The sequence below is a fragment of the Indicator indicator genome, chromosome 10 (genome assembly GCF_027791375.1).
Source record: "Indicator indicator isolate 239-I01 chromosome 10, UM_Iind_1.1, whole genome shotgun sequence".
Taxonomy (NCBI): domain Eukaryota; kingdom Metazoa; phylum Chordata; class Aves; order Piciformes; family Indicatoridae; genus Indicator; species Indicator indicator.
In genome coordinates this window covers 619089-646530 of record NC_072019.1, presented here as the reverse complement: position 1 = coordinate 646530, position 27442 = coordinate 619089, and the positions used below count along the sequence as shown (strand labels likewise).

At 55.5% G+C, this 27442-nt stretch overlaps 1 protein-coding gene across 2 annotated transcripts; it reads left to right on the top strand.

Moving 5' to 3' along the window:
- The first annotated feature begins 221 nt into the window (after positions 1 to 221).
- Positions 222 to 27432, top strand: LOC128969202 (myomegalin-like). Of its 2 annotated transcripts, XM_054383917.1 has the most exons (38): positions 222 to 1370; positions 5096 to 5200; positions 6948 to 7067; positions 7308 to 7400; positions 7515 to 7730; positions 8184 to 8342; positions 8712 to 8825; positions 9060 to 9197; positions 9489 to 9668; positions 9919 to 10113; positions 11231 to 11374; positions 12672 to 12759; positions 13306 to 13379; positions 13561 to 13677; positions 14091 to 14228; positions 14545 to 14657; positions 15376 to 15503; positions 19705 to 19796; positions 19912 to 20072; positions 20172 to 20487; positions 20562 to 20730; positions 20855 to 20971; positions 21056 to 21530; positions 21750 to 21985; positions 22210 to 22258; positions 22542 to 22759; positions 23147 to 23341; positions 23984 to 24199; positions 24376 to 24507; positions 24606 to 24725; positions 24817 to 24994; positions 25081 to 25205; positions 25383 to 25484; positions 25658 to 25845; positions 26092 to 26229; positions 26304 to 26442; positions 26549 to 26595; positions 26858 to 27432. In XM_054383917.1, the coding sequence occupies exons 1-38, from the start codon at positions 222 to 224 to the stop codon at positions 26888 to 26890; spliced, it is 6717 nt and encodes a 2238-aa protein (XP_054239892.1). In that variant the 3' UTR covers positions 26891 to 27432. The 2 variants fall into 2 exon arrangements, with proteins under 2 accessions (XP_054239892.1, XP_054239891.1); XM_054383916.1 differs by having other exon boundaries at positions 12672 to 12750; positions 13291 to 13379; positions 21750 to 21986; ... (1 more) ...; positions 25359 to 25484; positions 25658 to 26229.
- The last annotated feature ends 10 nt before the right edge of the window (positions 27433 to 27442 follow it).

Genomic DNA, 27442 nt, shown 5'->3' with positions numbered 1-27442 from the left:
GGCTGAGATATGAAGGCGATGTTGTAGGGTGGGATGTTCCTGTAGCACCAGGGGTCCCGGTGTGACACCCTCCCAAAAAAAAGGTGGCGATTGGTGGGGTGACAACTGCCCGTGGGCTCAGGGCTTGAGGGAGCCGTACCCTGGGAGATGTGTTAGAGGAGGCCTCAGGAGGTCTTTTGAGAAGCCCCTGAATTAGATTTGGGTGCCGGTGTGGAGGGAGGATGAAGGAAATCTGCCGAATCTGCGCCCGAGAGCTGTGCGGCAACCAGCGGCGATGGATCTTCCACACGGCGGCCAAGCTGAACCTTCAGGTGCTGCTGTCCCACGTCCTGGGCAGGGAGCTGTGCCGGGATGGCAGATCCGAGTTCGCTTGCAGCAAGTGTGCCTTCATGCTGGACCGCATCTACAGGTTCGACACCGTCATCGCCCGCATCGAGGCCCTCTCCATCGAGCGCCTGCAGAAGCTGCTGCTGGAGAAGGACCGCCTCAAGTTCTGCATTGCCAGCATGTACCGCAGGAACAATGACGACTCCAGCACGGATGACAGAGCTGGGGACGGGACTGTGGACCTCTCTAACCTGCCCGATGTGCGGTATGCTGCCCTTCTTCAGGAGGACTTTGCTTATTCTGGGTATGAGTATTGGACCGACCAAGAGGAGCACAGCCTGGAGCCGCACAGTTGCCACGCTCTGGAGGGAGCAAGCAGTCGCCCACGGCGCTGCCGGGGCTGTGCCGCGCTGCGGGTGGCTGATGCTGACTATGAAGCCATTTGCAAAGTGCCACGGAAGGTGGCCAGAAGCATCTCCTGTGGGTTGTCCAGCCGATGGTCAGTCAGCATGGGCAACGAGGAGTCATCCGTGTGTGACCTGACGGAGTCTGCCGCTTCCAGAGCGCCAGTGGACGGGGAGAGCATGGAGGAAGGCACACCTGTGTCCTCCGTGGAGTCCCTGGACACCACTGTGGAGACGAGCCCTCCCCAGCAGAAAGAGGAAGATGGAGATAAGGGGGTGAAAGGGAATGGGAAATGTGATGATTTTTCAGAGGACCGCATGACCCCAAGCTCTACCCTGAGCGGAAACAGGCTGGAGCTGGCCCTCAGCTTGATCAAGAGTTTGGACTACAAACCCCTTCAGAGCCCCCGAGGCAGCAGGCTGCCTATTCCTGTGAAGTCCAGCTTGCCTCCTCCCAAGCTCAGCCGGGACTTGGCAGATGGCAGCGCTTCTGCCGGCTTAGCGTGTGCCGGTCCTGCTTTCCTGAACGCAGACAGAAAATCCTTTTCCAGAGCTCCTTTGGGTCTTTCCCTGGAGATTTCTGAGCTGCAGGAGCTGTGGGATGACCTGTGCGAGGATTATGTGCCGCTGCGGGTACAGGTAGAGGTCATAGTGACACCGCTCCATCGAGCAGCGTCCCTGTGGCTCGACATGGAGCCCACTGGGGATTCTTCTGTGCTGAGATAATACAGACAGCCACATGTCGCTGAGCCCAGGGCTAAGAATAGGCACCTCGGTCCTTTTTAGGTGTGCTGCCTCTCTCCCCTGTTCCTATCCTGTCTCCTATTTCCTCCTTGTGTTCTGGGAAATCAACCTTTCCCCCTCTCCATCAGTTCTCCCCATCGATGCAGTGGGCTAGCTAGGTCGAAGCTCTTTGCATGCTTTGTCATTTTTCTGCTGGGGGAACGGCAGTTTCCCCTCAGCTTTCTCTCAATGCAGTCCGTGCGACTTCTATCCACAACCAAAGGGAGCGTTTGGAGCTTCTGGGCATGTGTTTTGCGGCAAGTGTGTTTTCTTTGTGCCTGAGTAATGGCTGGGTGTCAGGAACGCCTGCCTCCAGAGCCCTGCCTCTGCAGATCAGGCCTCCAACCTGCCTGACCTGCAGATCTGTGTGGGCGTCTGTGGCGCGTGCCCCACGGAGAAGGTGCTTTCCTTGCAGGTGGATTTGTGCCAGAGGATGACTTTAGGGTTGGTATTCTAGATAATTGGTTTATTTTCTCATCCTTTGAAAAGATTCATCAATTAGTGGCAGGTGTTGCTGAGAGGTGATGAAAGCTCCTGCCTTCGCAGGACTTCCTGGTGCTGTTACCTGCCTTGATCGTTGTCCTCAGGTAGCTCCGGATTGCCTCTGTTTTGCTGGCTCTAATGAGGTCTTCATTACTATGCAGTCAAAAAGCTGAACTTGTAGCTCCTTTTCTACTTTCCTCCATGAATAGAAGGCCTCAGTCAGCTTCAATTCAGGAATATCCATGTCAGCCTAATTGCATTCCCATTAGCAGCCTTAAGTGCTGTCTAATGCTCTAGGTGGCCCGAGGGATTAGAAAAATGCTTGTTTATTGCTATGGCAACTGTGGCTGTGCTGAATTACACTTCCCATTCAGCCCAGGCTGCTCCCTGCCCCATCTGCTGGGGCGTTTCCCCTGTGCTCTTCCCTAAACAGCCTGCTCAAGCAGTGATGTGAGGGAGGAATGTAGGAAAACTGATATTTTTTTTTTTTTTTTTTTTCCTCTGGTGCACAAAGGCACTGTGCTGGCAGCCATCAGCTGAAGATGTGAAGCAGGGCATGGAGATGCTCCTCCTGTAGTCTGTCACTTGCAGTGCCAGGGATCTATCTGCAGCACAAAAATAGGCTTCCTCCTAAGAGAGGGTGGCACAGCCCATGTGGCATGTTGGCAGCTTGGCTTTGTGTCACACACTGCCATCCTCCTCTGGGAACTGTGTGTGAGGAGTTTCTCCAGCCTCCGCCACCCGACTGCCCCTGCCAGGAGTTCATCCTGCAGGGTTTCTTGCTGCCTGTTTCTTGCTGTGGCAGCTGCAGGTGTGGTTTTCAGTGTAGGCTCTGGCAGAAGGGGGAAAGGGCTTTACCCTTTGGGTGGCTGTAACAGCAAAAGTGAGGAGTCTGATGCAGCTAACAGACTAACTAAATCTTGTGTAAACGATTTTTCTTTCCCTTTGTGCAAGAAGCACTCCTTCTGTGCAGCAATTCAGGTGCATAAATGCCTTTCCTGCTAACCTGAAAGGAATTTGTAGGCTGTGTAGCACCACAGCTGCCTTACTGCTTGGGGGAAATTGCACTTCACATCTCCTGTAAGCTACAGTGACCAAGAGCAAGCTGCTGTCAGGGTGTGTGACCTTCTAAGTATTTTCTGGAACCAGCAATCATCTCTCCCTTGCCCAGCACAGCCCCAGGACAGTGCCACCAAACCAAGCCTCTGTCAGACCTGCTTGCAGCTGCCTGCGCTGCCATGCTGGCAGCGAGGGAAGTGTTGCCCTGCTGACAGCCAATCTTTTCCCCACTCTTCTGGGCAGATGTGAGCTTGGCAGGCTTAGATAACGCCGTGATTGTTTTTTCAAAGAAGTGTTGTGTCTTAGGTGGTGTGTGCTGACACTGCTGGGGCTGTACTGAGGAGAGATTGCCAGGGAAATGCTGGTGTAGGAGAAAGCGCTGGGGAGCTGTGCTGCTGACATGGCTGCGGTGCAGCAGCCAGGGAGGCAGTCTGTGCTCTGGCACTTTGGACTCTGGAGCTGGCTCTGCCTTTCCCCTCCCTGCTCCTAGCTCCTTGCAGACTTTCTGCTTATTTTCTTTGTGCAGATTGCCAGGGAGGCAGTCTGTGCTGTGGCACTTTGGACTCTGGAGCTGGCTCTGCCTTTCCCCTCCTTGCTCCTAGCTCCTTGCAGACTTTTTGCTTATTTTCTTTGTGCAGATTGTGAGGAAAGGGATGTCTTACTCCTCTTTATTTTTATCTCTCTGTTTTCTTTTTGTCACCCTTATTTCAAAGTAGCTATTTGTGATAGATTCCAGCAGCTCTCCCTGTCTGATCCAAAGCCTTTTGGCTGGGCAAATTTGAAGTGACTTGCTGTGAATGTTTAGCTCCTCACTAACATCTTAACAAACCATTAAGGTAAGGGGAAGCATTGCTTATGTATGGAAGCTTCTGTGTGTGAGAGGCAATGCACAAGCCTGGGGGAGTTGCCCTGTGCTGCCTGCCTTTCCCAGTGACAGCAATTCTGTGGCTGCTGAGGATGAGGATTCAGTCTGACAGGGCTAATCACAGCTGGCTGTTGTTCTCCCACTGCTGTGCTGCCTGGAGCTGGTCCTCCTGTGTGCACTCTGAAAAGCTCTGCCTTGTTCTCATACTCTCTGTGCTGCAGCCCTGCACTTCCCAGAACTCCCACTTAACGCTGACACCAGTACAGTCCATCTGGGATCACTGATGGTGCTCAGGAATACTTAGTGAGTCCTGTGAGGGCTGGGCTGGATGGCTGGGTTCAAGTGCTGCTCTGAGGAGTTAACAACTCGCTAGGTGGGAAGTAGCAAAGTAGTAAGAAGGGAGGACAAGGGACTAGTGTGTGCTCAGAAATCGGGGCTGGCAGGCCATGCATCAGAAAATAGGCTGTTTCCACTCTCAAGAAAAGGCTGTGTGTCATGAAGCAAATCTCAGCTGTGGCACTGCATTTGCTATGGTTTGTGGAGCTGCAGGGTACTGCACTCAGTGTAGGTGCTGGAGTGTGGGGAGCCATGAAGGAGAGCCCAGAGAATCACAAGTGGAGGGGTTCAGAGCAGGCAGTGACTGCTAAGTCATGGGGGGAGGAAAGGATTGAAGGCTGTGGGTTTAAGACAAAGAAGCTTAGCAGAACATGGGAGGGAGGATTTTGGTTCAGTGCTGGTTTTGCAGCTTTTTGAAGCTGCCAGCAAGGTACATGGGACAGAGGGGAATCACAGAATGTTAGGGGTTGGAAGGGCCCTTGAAAGGTCATCCTGTCCAACCCCCAGGCTACAGTTTCAGGGATGTGACTTTCGTGTGGAGAGCAGGTCCACCATCAGCCCACAGATAGTGGCTGGAGCTGCTGGTGTTGCTGGGTTCACGGTGCAGAAATGAGGAGAGAAAGGGCAGCAGGGCATTTCTGGCAGGTCAGACAGAGAGCTGCCAGGTGCCAGCCTGCCACCCAGGTGAAGGGAGGCACAGGCAGCATGATCTCTTGGAGACAGAAGAGCACCATGGGGCACATTTAAACCCATGCTGCAAGGTCTTTGAGGGCTGCCAGCTAAATCAAAGAAGCCGGTGCAAGACTTGAGCCATTTCTTTTTTATTTTTCCTCCCCAGAATCTGCAAGATGAACATCATCAGCTGCATCCAGGTGACCCTGTATCTGATCAGCGTGCTGCAGAGCTGCAGGGCGAACTCCAGCAATTTGAAGCTGCCAACAAGGTATTCATGAACAGCAAATTCAGTGTCTAATGAGTCTGATGAAGTCAGTATGGTAAGGTGCCTCCAAGCCTGGCCAGAGGCAGGCATCTGGACCTCTGTTCCAGCAAGGATGTGCACTGATGCATGATTCTCAGGGCTGTTGTCTGCCAGCTTGAGTTAAAAGCATTTACTTCTTTCTGCAGCTGGGCTGTGTACATTTTCATGGTTTATTTTTGCAAACCATTATTTTGGAAGAGCTTCCCACTTGCCTGGTGAGTCTTCTGGGAGCAGATGAAGAGATGCACAGGGCTGTTTCCTTGTCTCTCAGATTTGCAGGAGCTGAGCTTGGTTCGGGGGAGAAGGGAACCTGCATTTTGAGGCACCTGTTGCTGCTTTTTTTTTTTTTTTTTTTCCCAAGCAGTAAGGGAGATCAGTGCTTGAAGGCTCCTGTTTTCATTTCAGTTTAAATGCTTTCTTAGGAAAGAAACATGCCTCTGAGTTGTCTTGAGGCAGATCAAGTTTAACACATAAGGAGTAGATGTTCTTAGTTATGCTCTTGAACTCTGAAGTAAGTTATACCCACTGGAAAGGCAGTGGTAAAATGGGGAAAAAAAACAATGTTGGGATGTGATCTTTATTTAAACCTGGGGACAGCTGGAAGCTGTTGGAGCTGCCTGGATCATAAAAGATCATAAAGAAGCCCAAGGCCCAGAAAATGTAGTTGGAACTGTTTAAACAGGTTAGGGGGAGTGCCTCTTAGAGAAGAGATAACATGACAGGTGTGCAAACTAATGAGCAATAAGAGGAAATGATGTGGCAGCACCAGCTCCTTAAGAAACAGGTTTGAGTGAGTCTGGAGAAAGCTGCATATCATCAGAGATGAAGCACACCAGCAGGGAGCACATTTAGAAATGCTAAGAAGCAGTTGCTAAAGTACACAATGTGCACTGAGCCATGCAGGTGATGGTGAAAGCAGAGAACTCTCAAAAACTGTTTGAGGTGGTAGTCTCTTTAGGGTGACGCTGTCAAAGGCAAGAGTTGCTCAGGTTGTAAACCAGCCATGGAGACTTGTGGAACATTCCACTTTGCTTTGCAGTGTGCTGTTGGCAGTCTAGCCCTGGCTAAACTCTTTTCTTTTCTGAAGGCAGGACTGGAGGCTAAAGAAGCCACTGATCTGATCAAATGGGGATTACCCAGACTGAGAGTAACTGGATAGTCAAAGGAGACAGTCAGAGGAGGGGATGGGAGATTGTAAAGGGGCAGCTGCAATGCTCTAGAGTACTTCAGAAGCAAAGGGGACAGTTTCTAGAATGTGTAGCTTCTCCATGTGGATTTTGGAAAAAAAAAATAGGGATTTCTTGAGAGGTTTTTAGGCTGAAACAGCTTCTTGTTTCTGTTCCCTTAAGAGGAAAATGGTAGGAACTGGGTAAGCTTCTGGGCAGTCTGAGCAAGACTCCTCTGGAGTATGTGAAAAGCAGTATGGTATGTGAACCCAAGTCTGGGACCTCCACCCTGCCCAAGGGCTGCATTGGAGGGGTCAGAAGCACTGCAGCAGGCCTGTGGAGGGATTGAAGGCTTTGTCCCCACCCATCTCCACTCAGCTCAAACAGTACTTACAGGCTCAAGAGTGAGCCATGTTGATCTTGATTTGATGAACACCTGGGCTGTACAGACTTGAGTAAGGAGTGGGAAGAGTCCTAAGGGTGTTTGTGTAAAGCATTGGGCAGGATTGAAAAACAAAAAAAAACTAACATATTTCTGTCTTCAGTTGCTACAGGATAAGCTGAATGAATTGAAATTGGAATTAAAATCTGCCCAAGAAACGTTGCAGAGGCAAGATCGTACAATCCAGAGTCTGAACGAGGCCCTGAAGAGCAAAGAGAGTAAGGTAATAGTTCTGGGGGGACAGGGTGCTGCTCACCACACGAGCAAAGTCTGCTAGCCCTGTAGGCAGTGTCTGGAAATGAATGCTGAAGCCGTCGCTGGGCGCCCTGGGTCTCGTTGAAATTCTTGCAGAGCCCTTGCTTTCATGCCTTGCTGACGTGGGGCACGGCCCCTGCTGCAGGCTCGGGCTGGGAGGCTCAGTGCCTGGGTTGCTGATGGCTGGGCTCTGTGTTGCCTCTCACAGACAGAGGAGCTGTACCAGATCATCGAAGGGCAGAACGAGACAGTGGCCAAGCTGCAGGACATGATACACAGAAGCCAGCTGGGGCAGCTGCAGGTACGTAACAGTGTGTAACACTATGTCCCTGGGCAGCCTCAGGTACACTGTAGGGATCCTGGGTTTAAAATCTTTGATTTTTTTTTTTTTTTTCCTGCTTCTCACTCTTGTTAGATGTCAGAGAGTCTACTCTCATCCCAGGAGCAGCAAATGTCACTGCTAGATCTTCAGAACACACTTTTCTGCACCAAGCTGGAGGTACAGAAGTTAAAAAGAGCTCAGGGCCATAAAGAGCATCAACTGGCTGAAGCCAGGAGAGCAACCCAGCTCTTAGAGACCATGATGCATGAGGAAGAGCAGCAGAAAGAGGCAACCTGGAAGCACAACCAGGTACTTCCCTCTCATTCACCGTTTCTGCCTGCACCAGCCTGGGCACATTGGCTAACTCCTTGTCACATGTGCCAGGGAGAATTCTCCAGTCTCCTTAGCTTCCTGTCTGAGGATTTAGAATCAGAAAGCTCTTGATAAGTGGATGTGTTGTCCCTGGTACGTTTTTGGCTGGTGCAAATATCCCATCTGGTTTTGCAGTGTTACAAAGTTCATGTCTGCTGCTGCACAGGTTAGATGTGCTTCATTGTGAAGGGGCTTAGTGGATGGATAGATACCCCAGGGAGTAAAACAAATTCAGACTTCTTCACCATGGATGTGATGTGAAAGCTGTAGTATTGCAGAGCATCTTTGGCTCTCCCCACAGCCCTCGTTGCTCTTGGTTTCTCCAGACTGGCCTGCTGTTTCCAGGCCTGTAGAGAACTGACTGCCAGAGTATGTGCTTGTCCCTCACAGGAGCTGCGTGCTGTGATACAGCAGCTGCAGGCAGAGCTGCAGGACAAGGCTCAGCAGCTCCAGACTGTGGAGTGGGAGAAATGCTGTGAGCTGCAGGCCCAGGAGCAGAGAGTTCAGCGTTTGAATCATCACTTGGCTCACAAGGAACAGCTTCTGCAGGTGAGATGCAGAAATACTCAAGTTGAGCATAAAAAAGCCAGGGCCTCTGCTCCTCCTTTGGTATTTGGTGATGCAGAAGTCTGTCACTTCCATACATGCCCTTTGAAAAGAGGGGAGGGAGAGATATGCTTCTGGGCTCTTAAGATGAGGAAAAAGTTGCAAGTATCTGAGTACCTCAGCCCACAGCAATGCCTGGTGAACCCTGGCTGTCATTAGTCAACCAGCCCTGGGTGCTGAGGCTCTGCCACCCTTTAATGTGTGTGTAGAGCAAGTGTAGGGTGTAGGTAGGTAGCCCTGATTCTCCTGTGGCCCTCCCTGGGGGTTTCTGGACTGACAGTTGTCCTAGAGGGATGTTTGTGTGATGCCCAGGAATCAAGAGAGCTTCTGCAATGCCAGCAAAGCTTGGACAAGAGCCCTGCAGCCATGAATGCCATGTTGGAGAAACTGCAGCAGCGAGTCAGCGACAGGGATGCTGCTCTGGAGGTGAGCACAGTCCCTGTGTGATGTATTGTATTACCCTGGGGCTTAGCTTTTGGGCTACCATCAGTGGTGCAGCACCAGGCTGGCCCTAGAGGTGACCATGTCTTCTACATGCTCTTCATGGCTCAGCCTTCCAGAGGAGTCTTCTGAAAGGAAGTGCTGAGATGCCCCACACAGCGAGTGGGGGGGCTGCAGAGCCCTGCAGCTCCTCTGTGAGCAATCTCTCTCTCACCCCAGCGAGCAGTAGATGAGAAGTTCTGTGCCCTGGAGAAGAAGGAGCAAGAGCTGCAGCAGCTCCGCCTCTCGGTGAGGGAGCGTGGGAGTGACCTGGAGAGGCTGCGCAGTGTCCTGTCCAGCAACGAGGCCACCATTCATGTGAGTGCTGGGGCCCAGGGTGATGCCAGGCAGAGCTTCCTCTGAGTGCTCTGGTGGTCACTGGGGTGAGCAGCTGCAGAGTGTTGGCCTTCCCCCTGGCCTTCTGCATGGGGGGTAAGCTCCTGGGTCAGTCGTGTTTCTGGGCTGGGTGTGGAGGTGAATGTGGTGTCTGGAGAGGGCAGGGCTGAATCTGTGTGACTCCACTAGCAGGAGAGACTGGTGTTTCCAGTTGTGCTTGATTCAGGGTAAAGTCTCTGTCCCTGGTTGAGCTGTTTCTGTTGTGGTCCACAGAGCCTGGAGACCCTCCTGAAAGCCAAAACCCTGGAACTAGAGCAGGTCTCAGCAACCTGCCAAAACCTCCGCTGGCTCAAGGAGCAGATCGAGGCCAAATCCTGCAGCAGGCAGAAAGAGCAGGAGGGGATCATCCAGCAGCTGCAGACATGCCTGCATGACAGGAACAAGGAAGTGGAGGTGAGGCCTTAGTTTGGCTGCAGAGAGAGGGGTCCCAAACCAGAGCATCTTGACTGCTTGCCTCTGAGTAGGGCCCCTGAAGCTGTGCCCAGAGCTTTGGAAGCTGGCTGCTTTTGGCATCTAAATATCTGTGCTTGCTGAGGCACACTGCTCTCTCAGCTGCACCCAGGCTGAAAGGTTCCTTGTCCTTCAGCAGCTCCTACTTTGATGGCAAAACTGTTTCTCCATCTCCTCCTTCCTCCTTGTTCAGGAGCTTACAGCAACTCTGCTGTGCAAGCTGGGCCCAGGCCAGAGTGAGGTGGCAGAGGAGCTGTGCCTGCGCCTCCAGCACAAGGAGAAAATGCTGCAGGATCTCCTCAGCGACAGGAACCGTCAGACCATGGAGCATGATGCTGAAATCCGGGAGCTGCTGCAGGCTCTGAGCACCAAGGAGCAGCAGAGCAGAGTGAGTTCTGTGCAGTGCTGCAGCAGGGAGTGTGAGGTGGGTGGCTCTGCCCTGGGTTGACAAAGAGAGGTTGTGCTCTAGCTGCTGTGGGTGAAGCCTGGTGGACCTGCTGAGCGATGAAGAACCAGTTTCTAGGTTGGTCTCAACCCATCACATGGGAGCAGTTACGAAGCAGCAGCTCTTAGAATCAGAATTGATTTGGTTGGAAAAGATCTTAAGATCAAGTCCAGCTGTCAGCCCAGCACCACCATGGCCAGTAAACCTTACCCTGATGTGCCATGTCTGTGTGTTTTTTGAATGCTTCCAGGGATGGTGACTTCACCACCTCCTTGGGCAGCCTATTCCAGTACCTGACCACTCTTTCAACAAAGAAGTTTTTCCCTAATACCCTGTCTAAACCTTCCCTGGCACAACTTGAGGCTGTTTCCTCTTGTCCAGTCACTTGATACTAGTGAGAAGAGACCAACACATACCTCACTACAACCTCCTTTCAGGGAGTTGTAGAGATGACAGGTGCCAGTTACGAGGTGGACTAGGCAGAGTTTGTGTGTGGTGGGGAAGGAGATGCAGATGCTCCTGGGCTTGGGGCAGCAGAGGGGTTGTGTGGGGGTTGGTGCTTCATGTGGATGCTACCAGAATAGAAAGGAAGACTCAGCTACTGCTTCTGTAGCACAGAAGTCTGAGGAAGCTCTGCTCATTGCTTCTTAACTTACACAGTAGCCAGACTAGTGCATGGTCTTGGCCATGTAAATGCCACTTATTGAGCTACGGTTCCTCCTCTGGCTACTCTCGTGTAGCAGGGGACTAAAAGCTCAAGCACTGCCTCCTCTTCCTCTGTCGTTCTCCTGTCCTGCATGGAAGGAGAGAAACTGAGGAGCTTATTCCCCTGTATGTAAACAAGCTGAGCCTTGCTGCAGCCACCTGGCAAGCAGAGATGGGAAGGCTGTAGTAGAGTCACTGGCCGGGAGCTGGCCCCAGGCTGGTTTGCAGAACGCTTCTAGTCTCAAGTGACAGATAAATATTGAAATGGTTTCCCTTAGTCTCTAAGGAAGGCAAGAGACAGGGATCCTACCCCTGGTAACAGCCTTGCCTTCCCCTGTTTTTCCTGCTCCATCAGGTGGCAGCTGAGAAGATGGCAGAAGCTCTGGCGGAGAGGAGCTGCGAGCTACAACTCCTGCGCCAGCATGTGCTGGGCAAGCAGCCTGTGTGGACCCAGGTGCCTGGGGGTAGGCTGGTGAAGGAGGACAAACAACCCATACCAGTAAGAATCATGGACTGTACTGCTCTGCCTGTGGCCTGGAGGCTCCAGAGAGAGCTGATTGCCTCAGAAGGAAACAGGAGAGAGGAGAGTACCACAGAGAATGTTAGAAATGGAAGTGGGATTAGGGAAGAGACTTGCTGTAGGAGAAGAAACTGAAGAGCAGAAATGCTGCCTGAATGTCCTGATCTTGATTCCACCAGCCTTTGTCACTCACTGTCTCCTTGGGTTTTGATCAGGCAATATTTGAGTCCTCAGGGCACATGAGAGTATGAAAGAAATTCACCCTCTGACCTTCCAGCATTGACCCGGTCCTTCCTTGGGCCAGGCTGCCTTCTGTATTGTAATCCCCTCCCTGACATTGTCACATTCTGGAGGGGACAGGAGAGCTAATTTTAGGTCCCACCAATTCTTGGCAGAGCCTGCTGGCTGTTTGCTGTCTCTTCCACAATTGGAGTTGATATTTTTAAAGCAGCTTTGCTAAAAACCCCTGTGAGGCTGAACACAACTCCAAGGCTGCAGAGGCCACCTCCTGCTTGAGCAGCTGTCAGTGGTTTATTGGTGAACTGACGTGTCAGATGTTTTCAAGCAGCTGTAAACAGGTTGCTCCTTTCTATTCCCAGGATCAAAGCAAGCTCTGGGGGCTCCCAGGGATGTGTATATGGACCGAGCTCTGTGTTTTCCTTCCTGCATGGTCCCTCTGAGCCACATCCTTGGATGGAGATTTAGATCTTTGTAGAGTCTCAGTTAAAAGATGAGCTTGCTGCAGCTGAGTGCAATCCATTTAATCTGCTAATGAAGAGAGTCACTGTCAGCAACCTCCCCCAGTGCCAAGCAAGATCAGGCCAGCATCCTTTTGCCCACATATGCAGCTTTTAGGTTCAGTGCAATTGTTTCTCCCCACTGCCTGGCTAGATCGTCTTCAGTGGTTTTTCACATTGCAGAGACATAACAAAGCAGACAGCAGCTTTGCTGCAATCATAGAATGCACTGGGTTGGAAGGGAGCTCTAGAGGTCATCTGGTCCAATTCCCCTGCAGTAAGCAGGGACATCTTCAACTAGACCAAGCTGCTCAGAGTCCTGTCAAGCCTGACCTTGAATGTCTACAGGGATGGGGCCTCCACGACCTCCCTGGGCAACCTGTTCCAGTGATCCACCACCCTCATAGTAAAGAACTTCTTCCTAATGTCCAGTCTAAGGCTACCCTGTCTAGTTTCAAACCCTTGCCCGGAGCACTGGGGAAGCTGTGAGTGCTAGGCTCCCCATCAAGATGTGAACTTGGAGACTTCTGTGTTTTCAGGAAATACTCCAAAGAGCTTGTGGAGCTACAGACATTTCTGAAACCCCACAAGGGGACAGCAGCTGCAGGACAGAGGGAGGTGAGTGGGGTGACAGCTTGTTTCAGGGTCCCCAAACCTAACCAGAGCTTTTTACTGTGGGGGAACTAAGGTCACATGAAACTGTGAGAGAGTGAAGAGTTTTGAGCGAGAGTGAATAGTTTTGAGCAAAAGTGAGTATTGTGAAATAAAGCTGTGCTTCCCCTTTGGATGATGGTTTCAGTGGATGGGAGCATGGGAAAGAGAAAGCTGGTGTTGGGTCTGAGGTGAGACACTGATGCTGGAGAGCTGATCCTGTCCTGTGAAGGGTTTTTGAATTTGTGGCTCGGGTTGGGCTGAGGCAAGTAGAGCTGGTTTGGCTTTTGCCTTGGGATGAATTTTGCTAGGGACAGCAGGCCCAGGATGTTGCTGCTACTTTGTGCTGCTGTGTAAGGATAAAGCAGGGCAGAAGAGTGTTCACTAAGAGGCAGTGTGATGGGGAGCACAGGCATTGTGGACCTGTCTTGCCAGAGAGGGATTGTGATGATGCTGGGAGCAGAGCTGCTATGCTGTGTTCCTGCAGTAACTGAGCTGTCTTTGCAGTTACCACTTCAGCAGCAGAACTGGAGAAGGATCTTGTTAATGCCAAAGAGGAGCTGGAGCTAATGGCAAAGAAGGAAAGGGAAAGCAGGGTGAGCTTGATGGAGCCTGTGCTGATCTCCCTTGCTTAGAGGAGACCATTGGGCTGCCCCTCACTGAAGGTTTTGAACCCCCCCTATTGTGAGGGTGCTCCCAGGGATGGAAATGGGGCATCAGCCTGCAGTGGGATGTTTGCTTTCTGAAGTCTCTCACAAACTTCTTTTTCCTCCCCAGCGGGAGCTCACTGCTCTCCAGTCTGTCATAGCCACGCAAGAGGAAGAGCTGCAGGTGCAGGCCTCAGATATAGAGTCCTTGACCAGGACCATCCAGATCAAAGAGGACCTCATCAAGGTGAGGTGATGCGCTGTGTCATTTCTGCCTGGGAAAGCTTTCCCCACACCCTCAGAGCAATGTAGCTGGCTGCTCATGGGTGATATTGCTGCTGGTTTGCCTACAGCCCTCTGCTGCTTTGTCCAGAAGGCAGAGGCCCAGACCCCAGGAGTGTCATCATTTGGCCTGTGTTTCTTGTCTAACAACCACCCTTCTTTAAACACAGTGCATTGTTCCCCTTCTCAGTTCTTGCTCCAGGCTGTTGCCTGTGCCTTGTACCCTCTGGGTGCACTGGCATTTCTCTTGGGAGACCTGAGTCTTTCCAAATGCTGGAGACTCCTGACAGTTGCTTTCTAATCAGGAGGATTATTAGGATCCAGCTGTCCTTGTTACTGATCCCTTCCTCACTGAGCTCTCCTGCTGTTGGTTTGCAGGATCTACAGATGCAGCTGGTGGATCCTGAGGAAATTCCAGCCATGGAAAGGCTGACCCAAGAAGTGCTGGTGCTTCGGGAGAAAGTGGCCGTAGCAGAGTCACGAGGACAGGAGGCTACTGGAAACAGAAAGCAGCAGGTAGTCTGCTAGGCAGGCTTGGGTGTGTTCATCTTTCTGTTGGTGCTCAGTTACAAGGCTTTCTTCACAGGCCTAGAATATGCTGAGGTGTGCTTGTTCTTGGAAGCTGGCTGTGTACTACAAGGGGGATGCAGAGGAGTAGGACTGGTTCCCTTCAGCACTTGTCCCAGGGGCAGAGTCTTTTGGGAGTGCCGGGCTCACACCGATTGACTTAATCAACACTTGGACACAAGCAGGAGAGAAAGGGGAAGCCCTTGTTTCTCCTTTGATTTATGTCTCTCATTCAGTGTTGTGTTGTGTCTGTCTCTCCAAGCAGTTGTTACTGATGCTGGAGGGGCTGGTGGCTGAACGGAATCGGCTGAACGAGGCTCTCCAGGCAGAGAGGCAGCTCTATGGCAGCCTGGTGAAGTTCCACACACATCCAGACAGGTGAGCCAGGCTGCCTGGGCTCCATGCTGCACTGCTGTGGCAAGCGTGGCTGGGCCAGTGGGGCAGTCCCTCGCCTGCTGCTCTCAGTGGGAAAGAGAGAGTGTAGGCAAAGAATCAGACAAGTGGAGCTTTGGGATTCCAAGTTTTAGGCTGCCTTTTTTTCCCTGGAAGAGGCTGCAGGGCTGAGCTTCACATGCTGTGTGAACTACTCCCCACCCCGTGCCATCTCTTGTTCAGGCCCTGGGATTTCCATCTCTTTTTTCCCAGCTCAGTTTCCAACCCACACTTGGCTACCTTTCAGAGGTTGCTGTCAGGTTCCCAGCCAACTGTTGGGCTGGTAAGGATCTGTCTAGGTGCTTATCCAGGCGGTGGTCCTGCAGCGCCGTGTGGCCAGCATTCTCTGTCCCCTGCACTAATCCCCTGCTCTTCATGGGGCAGCAGCCTCTGGGATATTTGAGCTACCTGATAGCAGGAGAAGCACATAAGTGGAGTGCTTGGGAAAGTACTGGAGAGAACAGCTGTGACTAGAAGTTCTCTGCCATGGGCTGGAGCCTTTTTTGGGGATGGCTGTGCTCTGGGGAGGTTTGGAGGTGAGGCCAAGAGGTGGCTGAGCTGCCTGGGGAACATGTGTGCCTGCTGTAAGTGGCTTCCCAAGCTGGAGGGGGCCCATTTGATGTCTGTCTAACCCTCTTTCCTTTTCTGTGGCGCATTGGCGTAGCGCTGCGAGAGACCACACTCTGCAGGTGGAGCTGGAGGGGGTCCACGAGCTCCGTGGGCAGCTGGAAGAAGCCCTGGGAAGAAGCTTGGAGCGTTTGAGCAGGCTGGAGCCGCAGGGTGCCACAGGAGGTGGGGAACAGGAGCGTGTGAGAGCCCCACCCCAGCATGCCTTCTGAGCCAGCACTGGCGCTCCCTAACCCAGCCTGCCGCACTGACTCGGGGAGGGCTGCTTGGGGTCTTAGCCACGGTACGGTAGAGCCCCCCCAGGGCCTGCTTTGGTTTGTGTTTGAGCTGCTTCCGAAACGGCCATCAGTGCCGGCCGCCGGTGTCTCCCGTTCGTTCCCGTCTCGCCCACCCTGCTGGCCACTGATGGATTTGCACATTCAAATCATTCCATTTTAGTTGATTTCCCTTTACCTCCCTTCTCCCTCCACCCTCATGGGCCAAATAAAGATTCCCTTTCTCTGAAGGATGCATCAGATGTCCTCTATCATCTCCCAAGTGCATGAGTGTGAGTTTTTGTATCCCCTCACCATTCTGCCCCAGTGACATCCCCCTTTTGGGTTGATGGTAGCAGGCCCAAAAGGTGGAGGTGTTTATGGAAAAGCAGGTGCCAGAGCTTGAGGATTGGAGAAAGGCTGCAAGGCTCCAGGGCTGTTACATAAGTCTGGTCTCCAACCAACAATTCATGTTATGCTTAACCCAAATCCTGTGCCCATGATTTTACTGACTTTATTTTTTTCCTGAATTGCAAATTGTCTCAGACTAGCTCGTGAGTACCTTCAAGGGAGAGAGAGCTTCCTCTTCTTGACAGCTGTTTTGGGGTCACTGCTCCCACTGCTGTTTTGGGGTCTGGACTGGCTCTGCTCCCTCACTTGTATCCATGCAGCTTATTACAGGCTCCACATGCTCTTGGGCAAGGGACAGGGTCCTGCTTCTGCTTTGGGGACAGTTCCACTTGGCACTGCTGCATAGCAGTTCTAGGGCATCTTTCACTTCCTCAGGGAGCATTTGGACTGGTGTGAGAGCTGGAAAACAACTTTCTGATGATCAGCACTTCCCAGGGGCAGTGGGCCATGGATCAGCAACCTCATACTTGATCCCTTCCCAAGGTGGCAGGAGCAGGTTTTGTACCTCTGAGCATCAGTTTCTGTGTGCTGGAGAAGCTGAGCTAGGAGCAAGGGGAGCAGAAAAGCTCTGTCTTGTGGAGCTGCACCACCTGGACTTGTGCCTGCCCTGCTGCCCACCTCTGTGACTGCTCCACATGACACCACCTGTGCCATGCCCTGCACCCATGCTGGGGTCTTCTCTTGCCTGCCTCAGTGAGGGGTAGAAGGCAGCAGAGCTCTCCCTTCACACGCAGCAGGCCAGCGCTGCTGCTCTGCTCTGTGCCTAGCTGTGTGGTGAGTCCAGCTGTTCTCCTGTGGCCCAAAGGGATGCAGCTGGTGGCTGCTGGGCAGCTCTGGTACTTGGTTAGCTTTTCCTTGTCTTTCATCTCATTCCCTTCCTCTCGCTTCTCTGTGTAGCACCATCTTCTCTTTCTCCTTCTGCCTCTCGCTTCCAGAGAAGCCTTTGTGTCCTTGTCTTTCCACCTTCCATCCTCCATCCTTGCTCGGATGCCCAGCTGCCTCCCTGGTCCCTTGAATGCCACGGAGCCCAGGACCTGGCACAGACTCCCTGGCATGGCCTGAGTCAAGTCTTGGCTGGTGCTCCAGCAGCTCCCATCTCTTGTATGTGTTTTGGTGCAGATCTGTCCCTGGCCTCTGTTTACCTTAGTGCTGTAAGTACCCCGTAGGGGAGCATTATCCTAGGCTGAGGTGCCCAAACTTTTTCACTCTGTTCCTTAGGACCTCCTTTCACCCCTGGTATCCCTGCCTGGGCACTTATCCGCCCTTTGCAAGGACCAGCCTGAGCACCCTGTGTCAAACTGCTCAGTGCTTTCTGCTGTCTTGTAGCTCTCTGTGAAGGTCTCTCTTTCTTCTTGGTTTCCCTGGGTCCGTGCTTCCCTTCCCTTGTTCCCAGCAGTGTGAACACTTCCAGGTCAGCCACTGCACCTGGGGCCCTGTGCCATTTTGAAGCCATGCAACCAGGCCTCTGTGTCTTCAGGCTGGGTGTGAAGGGCAAAAAGTCTGAAGAAGAGAGCTGGGGTTGCATCTGGTGTCTCTCTTGCCAGCAATACACAGAGAGCTGAGCAGCCTTTGTCCCCTTTGCACCCTGGTGTGCTCCTGCTGTGATGGAGGGCTCAAGCACTTGGTGAACAGCAGCCTGGGCACAGCCTGTCCTGTGTGTACACTTCTCTGCTCCTCCAGCACCAGCTTTCTCTTATTCCCTGTTTTTTTTTTTTTTTTTTATCTTGAGATTTGTGCTGTCTTTTCCTGCCCCAGTCCTAGAGCACTGGGAGCCCTGCGGAGCTGTGGATGATGGTGAGAAGTGGGGTGCTGTGTCCTGGCACAGGAGGGAGTTCTCCCATGTGCCCAGAGCAGCCCTGGCCTCTTAGCCATGGGGATCTGGCTTGAGAGCCATCTGCATGTGGTCTTCAGGTCTCCAGCAAAGCCTGCAACCAAACGTCTTTGTCCCTTTGCCCTTCAGAGCCCTGCAAGCATTGAGCTTTAGCCCCATCTGGTTTGTTACCTGGCAGGCTGTGTCCTTAGGGGCTCAGAGGGCTGTGCTTTGGCTGTGCTGAATGCCACCCACGGGAGCTACTGCTGCCACACCTGGGTGCTGCTGCCGCCGTTTGCAGCTGCCTGTAAGCATTTTGCTCTCCATGATGGCTGTCCCTGCTCCCCGGGGCATGGCTGCTTCAGTGAGCAGGCTCCAGCGTTCAGAGTGATGTCTGCCTGGCCTTGGCAGTCAGGTGCTCCCAAGTTGTGCAGTCTCCTGGAAGCTGCTTGTCACAAGTGACTCTCATGAGTGTGCCACTACCTTTGTGCATAGTGCACTCTGTGCCCAAGTGTGCTCCTGGCTGCTCCTCGGCTCTCCTTCCCAGGAACTGTGTGTATCCTTCACCAGGGATGTTTGGCCACTCTCTCCTGCCAGAGAGACTGAGAGCCCTGGGGCTTTTTAGTCTTGAGAAGTGAAGACAGAGGGGATCTGATGAATGTCTATAAATATCTGAGGGGTGGGTGTCAAGTGGAGGGGGCCAGGCTCTATTCAGTGGTTCACAGTGATAAGACAAGGACCAATGGGTTCAAACTAGAACACAGAAGATTTCACCTCAACATGAGGAGAAACTTCTTTACAGTGAGGGTGACAGAGCCCTGGAACAGGCTGCCCAAGGAGGTTGTGGAGTCTCCTTCTCTGGAGGCTTTCCAAACCCACCTGGATGCATTCCTGTGCAGACTACCCTAAGTGATCCTGCTCTGGCAGGGGGGTTGGACCTGATGATCACCTGAGGTCCCTTCCAACCTCTGATATACTGGGATACTGTGTGATACTGTGATTTCCCTGCATTTCTCTGCTGCATGTTCAGCCTTGCCTGATGGTGGTGGGTTTGGCTAAGGCAAGGCACCTCTGAAACCTAGCCCTGCACAGCCTCAGGGGGATCGTCTTGGGTCCTGTCCAAACTCCCCATTCCCTGGGGAGAAGAAGGGTTGGAAGTACACCCATGTCACAACCAAGGCAGTAGGAGCCAAGCAGAGCAGGCTAAGTGGGAGGAAAGCTGCCCAGATAAGGGTGGCAAGCCCTTGCCTGGGGCTCTACACCAGGAGGCCAGGAGCAGAGCTGTGTTCAGGCAGAGAAGCATGCCCCCAGTTCAGCTCTGTGGGGCAGGGTGGGCCCACGCCCCCTGTGCACTGTGGTGTGGGACACAAGGGTCCCTTTAGCACTGCAAGGCTTGCAAGGAGCCCAGTGCCACATAGGACAGCAAGGCTTGGGGCACTGTTAGTGCCTGCCCTGAGCAGTCCCTGCAGGTTGAGACAGTGCCAGCCTGACCTAGAACATGCGGCTGCTGGCTGTGGCTTGTGAAGTGGCTGCAGGGTGGACAGCATGTCTGCACGTGTGTTGGGGAAGCCACCACAAGGTGGGGTGAAATCAGAGATGTGGATGGGGCAGGTGCCAACCCTGGGTCTGCAGGCAGTGGGGACTGTCCCCTCCCTTGCTGTAGGGCCAGCACAGGGTGCTGGGTTGGGGCTCCAGCATGCAGAGACGGTGTGACAGGGCACAGGGACTGTGGAGAGACCTGCTGGAAGCACCCCAGCAGCAGGCATGTAGGAGAGCAGGCACCTGCCCCGGGGCTGCCCACAGGACTTGTGAGCATCGCCAAGGATGGGACGGAGGCAATGGTGCCACTGTCACTGCTTTGAGCACCTCGTTGTGCTGTGCTGTTCTCTAGGTCAGGCCACAGGCACAGATGCTGATGATGCCAGCACCAACCTCACTGACAGCAGCAAGGAGAAGGCAGCCCAGGGTGTGGCAACCCAACAGGTGAGTCGTGGCAGCACAGCACCAGGAGCAGGGGTGGCAGGGGTGGGCACTACACCACTGTCAGACTCTGTCCTGGTTCCTTTGGAAATGTCCCTGTCCCCCTCTGTCTCTCTAGACCAGCTCCCGGACCCCTAAGGAAAGTGGGGGCCCTGAAAGGACCATGATGGGGAGCAGAGCATCCTCCATGCTAGAACAGGAGCTGCGGGCAGAAGAGGAGCTGAGGGAGCTGAAGGTGCAGCTGGAAGAAGCTGGCTTCTCCTCTGTCTCCCACATGAGGCAAGAGCCCTGGGTGCTGGAGCATGCGAGTGGCAGGGGCTGGAGTGAGTGCCCTGTGCCTGGCCTCTGCCTGCCCTTCACAGTGCCTTGTGTCCCCAGGAAGGCGATGCTGAGCCTGTGCCTGGAGAACGCAGAGCTCAAGGAGCAGATGGGTGAAGCCACATCGCTGCTGGAGAATGGGGAGCAGGAGGAGGCTGGGCTGGGCAGCCCCCTGGCCCCTGAGCCCCGCAGGCTGCAGAGGAAGAGCCGCAGTGCCCCCAGGGACCGCCCAGCTGGCAGCACTGGGGATGGCCCGGGGACCCCAGCAGAGAGGGGAGCCGTGCCTGCCAAACGGCCAGCGCTGGAGGCACGGGCCCAGGATGACGTGGCCAAGAAACTCTGCCCTGGTACCCCAGGGAGAGAGGATGGGAGTCGTGTAAGTGCCCTGGACACAGGGGACTGGGATGGGGGTGGAAATGGGGAGCTCATATCCTGTCTCACTTCTGGCAGGTGCAGGGCATGGCCTCTGGTGGGAGCTGGTCAGGACTGGGTGCAGAGCTGCGGTCTCAGGTGGCACAGGGCCAAAGGCAGTGTCAGGAGCTGCAGGACAGGCTTGCTGCCTCAGAGGCCATGGTGCGGGCACAAGCCGAGCAGCTGGAGAAGTGCCACATCCTCCTCCGTGAGTTAAAGCCCCAGGCAGGACAGGGGGGTCTGTGCCAAGCCCTGCATGCCCTGTGCTGCACATGGGGCAGGGGTGGTGGATCCTGGCCAAAGCAGGACTTAAGTTTGGGGCTGCCCATCAGGTGAGCCCCAGGCCCAGCAGCTGAGCAAGCAAGTGCAGGTGGACTTCCAGGACCTGGGCTATGAGACGTGTGGGCGAAGTGAGACCGAGGCTGACCGGGATGAGGCCACCAGCCCTGGTAAGTAGGGTCAGGGCTCTGGGGATCCCTGTGCTTTGCCTAGCTGGCATGGAGAAGTGACACCATGCCCTGTTCCCTCTGCAGAGTGTGAGGAGCCAGATGTGTTCAGTGAGCCCAGCCTGGGTGAGGATCTGGGGTCCCCACACTGGCCAGGGATGCCCAGGGCAGGCAAGGCTGCCCAGAAAGCCATGGCCCCAGTGGATGTAGGGGCTCTGCAGCAGCACATCCAGGACCTCAGGGCACAGCTTCTCAATGCCAACAAGGTGATCCAGAGCCTGCAGCGCCGTGCCCGCTCCATCTCCCTCACCAGTGGCTACACCTCAGGTGCTGAGCGGCCCCCACCAGGCACTACAGCCTTGGCCTCCTCGGCCCACAGCCTCACGGACGAGGATGAGGGCTGGCAGTCAGATGGGCACAGCACCCTCTGCCCGCCTGCCCTGCGTGCCCACCGTGACCTGCAGCACCTGGTGCGTCGCGTTGCCCTCCTCGAGGCGCAGCTGCCCACAGCCAAGCTCGGAGGAGGTTTGCCTAAGGAGCTGCAATCTGCTACTTGGCCAGGGTATAGCCATGGGGTCTGGGACCAGAAGGGGCTGTGGGGGTTGCCAGGGTGGTGGCTTCTTCTTGTTTGCTTTTCTTCTCCGTGCTTTTCTTGCAGCCAGGCTCCTGGGGTGCCTGTACAGTGAAACAGAGCGGCAGCACTGGATAGTGCACAGACTCTGTTCCTGGCACCCCGTCCCTGCTGTGCCCTCTGGCCTCACCGCTTGCACGTCTCTCCTAGGAAATACGACTCTCTGATCCAGGCACAGGCTCGGGAGCTCTCCCACTTGCGGCAGACGCTGCGGGAGGGCCGCGGGGTGAGCCGCAGCCTGGCCCAGCACCTGCGCGATGCCCTGCGGTCCTTTGAGGACCTTCTTCGTGGCACTGACATCGACTACTACCTGGGGCAGGGCTTCCGGGAGCAGCTGGCTCAGGGCAGGCATCTGGCTGAGAGGCTCAGTGACAAGCTGGGCACCAGTAAGTACTTCTGTGGGGAAGGGCTGGGCACATTGGGGTACAGTGGGCTAAGAAGGGATGCTTTAATGAGTGCTATGAAGGGCTGGGGCCATTCAGATACCTTGTGCTGTGTGGGCTGCCTGCTTTGAGAGGGGCTGTCCTGTCCTGCTGTGTGGTTCTGTTTGGGGATGGGCACCCTGGGGCATGCAGATGGCGACTGGCTCCTCTCTGGCTTGGTTTTTCAGATCGACAAGATGGGGAGGATAAAACCAGCCATGAACTCCTGGCACTGAGGTACCTGTTCCCAGGGAGGGCTTGGGGAACCCCATGGGTTAATTCTACTCTTGGGGTAGGGGTCTGGAGAGCCCCTGGGGTCTGTGCTCCAGGTGGACAGCCTGGAGCTGCCTCTGCACTGGGGATGGAAAGCACCAGGCTCGGGCTGATCAAACCATGTCTCCATCCAGGTGGAACGCAGAGTCTGGGGTGCATTGCTGGGGTGTGCACAGTGCAGTGGGGGAGGGCCATGGGATAGAGGTTGCACTGCCCTGCCAACCCTGGTGATTGGTCATCTCCATAGGCTTAGCCGAGAGCTCCAGGAGAAGGAGAAGGTGATTGAGAGCCTGGAGGCGAAGCTGCAGGAGCGCTGTGAGTCTCCAGGCAGCAGCCTCCCCCCCTCTGAGTCCTCCTGCTCTGCCATCAGCTCCTCCTTTGTGTCTGAGGGGCTGGAGCCCTGCTCCGATGGGGATGCAGCCAGTGAGTGCAGCCAGTGCCATGAGGAGCCCACCCAGCTGACAGGTACCTTGGGCTGCCTGCTGGGCACATGCAGCCCATCTATACAGCTCCTCTGTAGCATGTGGGTCCCTGCAGCAGTAGATGCTCCTCAGGCCTGGGCAGGGGCTGCCTGTGTGGCACTGTGTCCCATTGCCAACCTGGGAGGGTGAGCACACAGCACTTGAGGCTGTAGGGGAGCATCTCAGGTAATCCTGCCATGGTACCACAGCCCTGCCAGGCTAGGACCTGAGTAGCTTTCTGTGGTTTGGCCCAACCCACGGTACCTCCAGGCAAGGTCCTTCAGCTGCTTGCGATGTGCCGGGGTCCACAGTGCCTCTGGAGAGGAGAGGTCCTTGCCAGGCTGAGCCAGAGCCATGCTGACATCTCTCTCCATTTCTCTCCTATCTCTAGGCTTTCCCTTCGACTCCTTTTCCAAACCTGCTAGTGCCTCCCTACCTTCATTGGCCCCCAGGCTGACCCCCTTCCTGCCTGCTGGGTCCCCTACTCCTGCAGCACCCCCACTGCTGGGGTGCTGTGGGCCCCCTGTCTGTTCCCTGGCCGAGGCACAGCAGGAGCTGCAGGTGCTCCGGAAGCAGCTGGGAGAAAGTGAGCACGTGCCTCTGGCATGGGGTTGGTCCTGCCTGCCCTGCATGCCCTGCTGTGCCATTCTGCATGCCACTCCCCCCTTCCCCTCTCACCCCTGCCCCCAAATACTCTCTGCCCTGCCCTAAGCCTTTCTTCTGCTTCCTGGAGCTACTGCTTTTGGATTGGATCCAATCACTCTGGCTGGGGGGACAGTGGGAATTTAGATAGGGTTGGGTGATTGGTTGGATTGGTGATCTTGGATGTTTCTTCCAACCTTATTGATTCTCTGATTCTGTGACATGTGGCTGTGATGTAGAGAGGGCCTGGTGGATGGAATGTGCACAGAATGAAGCAGCACTGGCCCTTGGTGGGGGCACTTGCACATCCTAGGTCCTTTGGGAAAGGGCTGGTTTGCTTAGTTGTTGTCTAGGAGCTGGGCTGAGACGCTCCAGCTGATGTAATTCTTAAGGCCTGGGAGAGTCCTTGCTGTCCAGGGGGAATGAGTTTGACTGGGGCAGGAGGTCAGTGCTGGGGTGGCTGTTGGGCTACACTGCTGGGCAGAGGAAGAAGGGGGCAAAAAGCGTGTGGTGGAAATGCGTTATCCTCATTCTTCCTCCTTGCTTATTTTCTCCACCTCCTCACCACTTTGTCCTGTGCATGCAGGTGTGCCGTTGCCTGTGGCACCAGCAAAGCCCACAGTGGCACTGGGCCCCTTCGGAGAGAGCAGCAAAGCCCCAGCCCTGCCATGCCCACACGGTGTGCTGCAGAGCCTGGCTGAGAGTCCTGGGGCCTCTCACACCCTTTGGGATGTGCCCCCTCCTAGCCAGCCACTTTATGGGGCTCTGCCGTCGGGGTACCCCTCCAACCAGAAGCTATCAGGTAAGGTCCACGTTGGAAAGCACAGGGGAATCCTGTCTGGGAGTGGGAAACAAAGAGGAGCCCTAGCACCAGAAGGGCTGCAGGACGCGGCTCTGGTGTGGGGCAGGGTAGCGGGGATGGAATGTGGCAGATAGCAAAGCCCTTCCTGCCCTGAGCAGTCCCTTTGGCTGTGGCAGGGGCAGACCTGCTAGAGGAACACTTGGTGGAGATCCGCAGCCTGCGCCAGCGCCTGGAGGAGTCCATCTGCACCAACGACCGGCTCCGGGAGCAGCTGGAACGCCGCCTGGCCTCGGCCGGCAAGGCCAGCGGTACGGTACTGCTCCGGAGCCAGCGCTGCTGGGGGGCTGGCTTTGCAGACCCCCTTGCACAGGGAGGGAGACAGACTCAGCATCCGTCCCCTGTGCAGGATCGCCCAATGATGTTCATGGGCAGGCGGCGGAGCCGGGGCTGCAGCTGAGTGGGGACAACCAGGCTCTTCGTGAGGACAACCGCAGTCTGCGGCTCCAGCGCGACCACCTCGCCCAGGGTAGGGCCGGGCCACCACCGACCCCAGCTCCGTATCCCGGAGAGCGCTGGCTGAGCCGGGTGCTGCTGACACTTCTGTGCTCCGTCCCCAGAGCTGGCGCGGGTGCAGGAGGCGCTGCTGGCTGCTTGCGCCCGGGCGCGGGAGGCCGAAGCAGAGCTGTGCCAGAGGCGTGGGGAGCAGCGCAGGCTGGCGGAGGAGCTTGCCGAGCGCCGAGAGAGCGTCCGACAGCTGCGGGACGAGCGGCGCACTCTGCAGGAGGACAACAACAGGTGCGATGTGGGGCATGAGGGCTTTGGGGCTAGCCGGGCTTCGTGGCATGGCTGGCACCGGACCTACGTGTGCCACCCTTCTGCAGGCTGCAGCACACGGTCACGCTCCTGCAGCAGCAATGCGAAGAGCAGCGCCTGCTCCTGCAGACGCTGCGTGCCGAACTGCATGTCTGTGAGACCTTCCCTGGCCCAGCTGCTGAGCCCCGAGCAGGTACTCACCACCCGTGCCCAGCCCACCACCTCTGCAGCCCGAGTGGTACCACACACCTCTCCTGTCGGAGTAGCAGGGGCAAACGTGCTGGCTGGCAGGGAGGACAGGCCAGGCCCCCAGCAGCCCCAGGCACAGAGCCAGGGTGGACAGCAGGGGCTCAAATGCTTCTTCTTGCAGGCTGCTTCCCATCCCCGCCGGTGCGGGATGTTGGCACCAGCTCAGAAGCTTCCATCTTCTCCCCACTGCCTTGTGACACGCCGGTGGCCCCGCAGACGGACGGTGGGTACTGCAGCCTGCCCACACACCTGCTTCAGGGGGTGCTGAGGCCTGACAAACTCATAGCAGCACCCTCACTGAGCAAGGGCAGCGAGCCGAGGGCGGCACTAAGCCCCTGGGATAGGACAAGAGGGGAATCAAGCAGCAGTCCTCACCCAACCCTGCTTGTTCCACAGCCCCATGTGGGACAGCCCCACTGGTGGGGAAGAGTGAGGGGCTGCCAGGGGCTCATGCTGTCTGCCGCCTGGACACCTACCAGGCCCTGGAGCATCACCTCCTGGAAGGGAAGCAGCTGGCCCACAAGCTCAGCTGTCTCACGCACCCAGCACGTGGGCTGCCCAACTGCCAGCTCCCGGGAAAGGAGGTAAAGTGTGGGCAGGACAGGGCTGGCAGCAGCTGGGGGCCAGGCTCTCTGTGGACCATGCCTAAAGTGGCTCCTGAGCCCAGTACCAGCCTCGAGGCTTGCAGGGCTGGCAAACATCAGGGAGCTTCTGTCCTGGGGACTGTTGCTGGCTCTGCCCTGCCCTGCTGGGCTGGGCAGGGCCAGTGCACAGGTGCAGCGGGCTGCAGGTGCCCTGGCAGCACCTGCTCCTGCACCCTTCTCCCACAGGCCTTGGGGTGTGTGAGCACAGGGCACCTCTGGGGCAGTGCCAGCACCCTGCATCACATCCTGGAGGAGTGCACATCTCTCCTGGCTGCCTTCTGGAGCACCATGCTGCCCGTCAGCCCTGCCCAGCACCAGGGCAAGGTAGGCACTAGGCCAGGGGCCAGAGGGGCTATGGGGCTGGATGTTGGCAGCTCACTGTACCTGACTGGCCCCAGGAGCAGGAGCTGCAGGGTGAGATTGCAGCACTGAGGGCCCAGCTCTCCCAGAGGGAGGAAGCTCTGCAGAGCACAGCCAGGCGGCTGCACAGCATGGCCCAGCTCAAGGACAGCATGGAGCAGTTCATCCTCACTCAGTGTATGTGGCCCAGTGGGCATCTTGCTGTGGGAAGGCAGGGCCAAGCTGGCCTGGTAGCCTGGGGTGTCTCCACAGCACAGAGCTTACTGCCCCCATTGCCTTGCAGTGTCCAGGACCCACAATGTGCTGCGCAAGGCCAGGACTAACCTGGAGGTGAGTTTACCCTGGCAGCCAGCGTGGGATATGGTCTGCAGTGGGCCCTGATGCCCTAAGGATGAGCACAGGTGGCTGACACCCTGTGCTCTGTCAGCAGGGGCACTGAGGGGGCCAGCTGAACACAGCATGTCTTTGGAAACACACAGGGACCAATTTTCTTTGGCTGTCCCCAGCCTGTGTCCCAAGCACACAGCAGCCCTTTGGCAAAGGCCTGCCCTGGTTTTGCTCCCCCTTACTGCCCCATGTGCTTTCTTGCCAGGTGAAGGCTCAGCAGGCCCTGCCCGTTGCCTGAGCTCCAGGCAAGGCAGGGTGCCATACCCCCTGCCATGGAGGAGCCTGGTGGCTGCTAAGCCAGGCTGGAGTGCTGGAGTGGACCTCGTCCCTGCTGCTGTCAAGGGCTAGGGTAGACAGGTGCCTGCAGTGCCCAGTACTGCACACTTGGTGGGTTTGGGCTGCTGTGGCTCTGTGTCCTCCACCTGCCTCTGACAGTGCAGCAGCAGCTGCTGGCTTGGGCTGTGCCTGCCCTGTGTTTTAGTGCTTGCCCCTCTTCTGCCCACAGTGCTCAGAGCAGGGCCTCACTGCCTTCCGCGCTGCCACCTCTTGCCCCCTATTTGGTCCCCTTTGTAACTGCTGCCTCCCTGTGCCTGCTTGTGGATGTGTGTATATGTACATAGACAAAGCTAGTAGAGCTGCCTTCTGGGGGGTCCCTGGGCATGGCAGGGGCCTCAGCATGGGAGGAAGATGTAAGCAATGCCCTGTTCTGGTCAGTGGCTGGAAAGTCCCCAATAAAGGCTTCCTTTGGGTTGTGGTGTTTTTGGCATGCTCCTCTGTGGTGCCATGCTCC

Bases quoted from the DNA above. Each gene is read 5' to 3' on its own strand.
- LOC128969202 (XM_054383916.1), top strand. From the start codon at position 222: ATGAAGGAAATCTGCCGAATCTGCGCCCGAGAGCTGTGCGGCAACCAG. The intron at 14,658-15,375 runs GTGAGCCAGGCT...GCATTGGCGTAG, and splicing joins TTCCACACACATCCAGACAG to CGCTGCGAGAGACCACACTC. The intron at 26,443-26,548 runs GTATGTGGCCCA...ATTGCCTTGCAG, and splicing joins GCAGTTCATCCTCACTCAGT to TGTCCAGGACCCACAATGTG.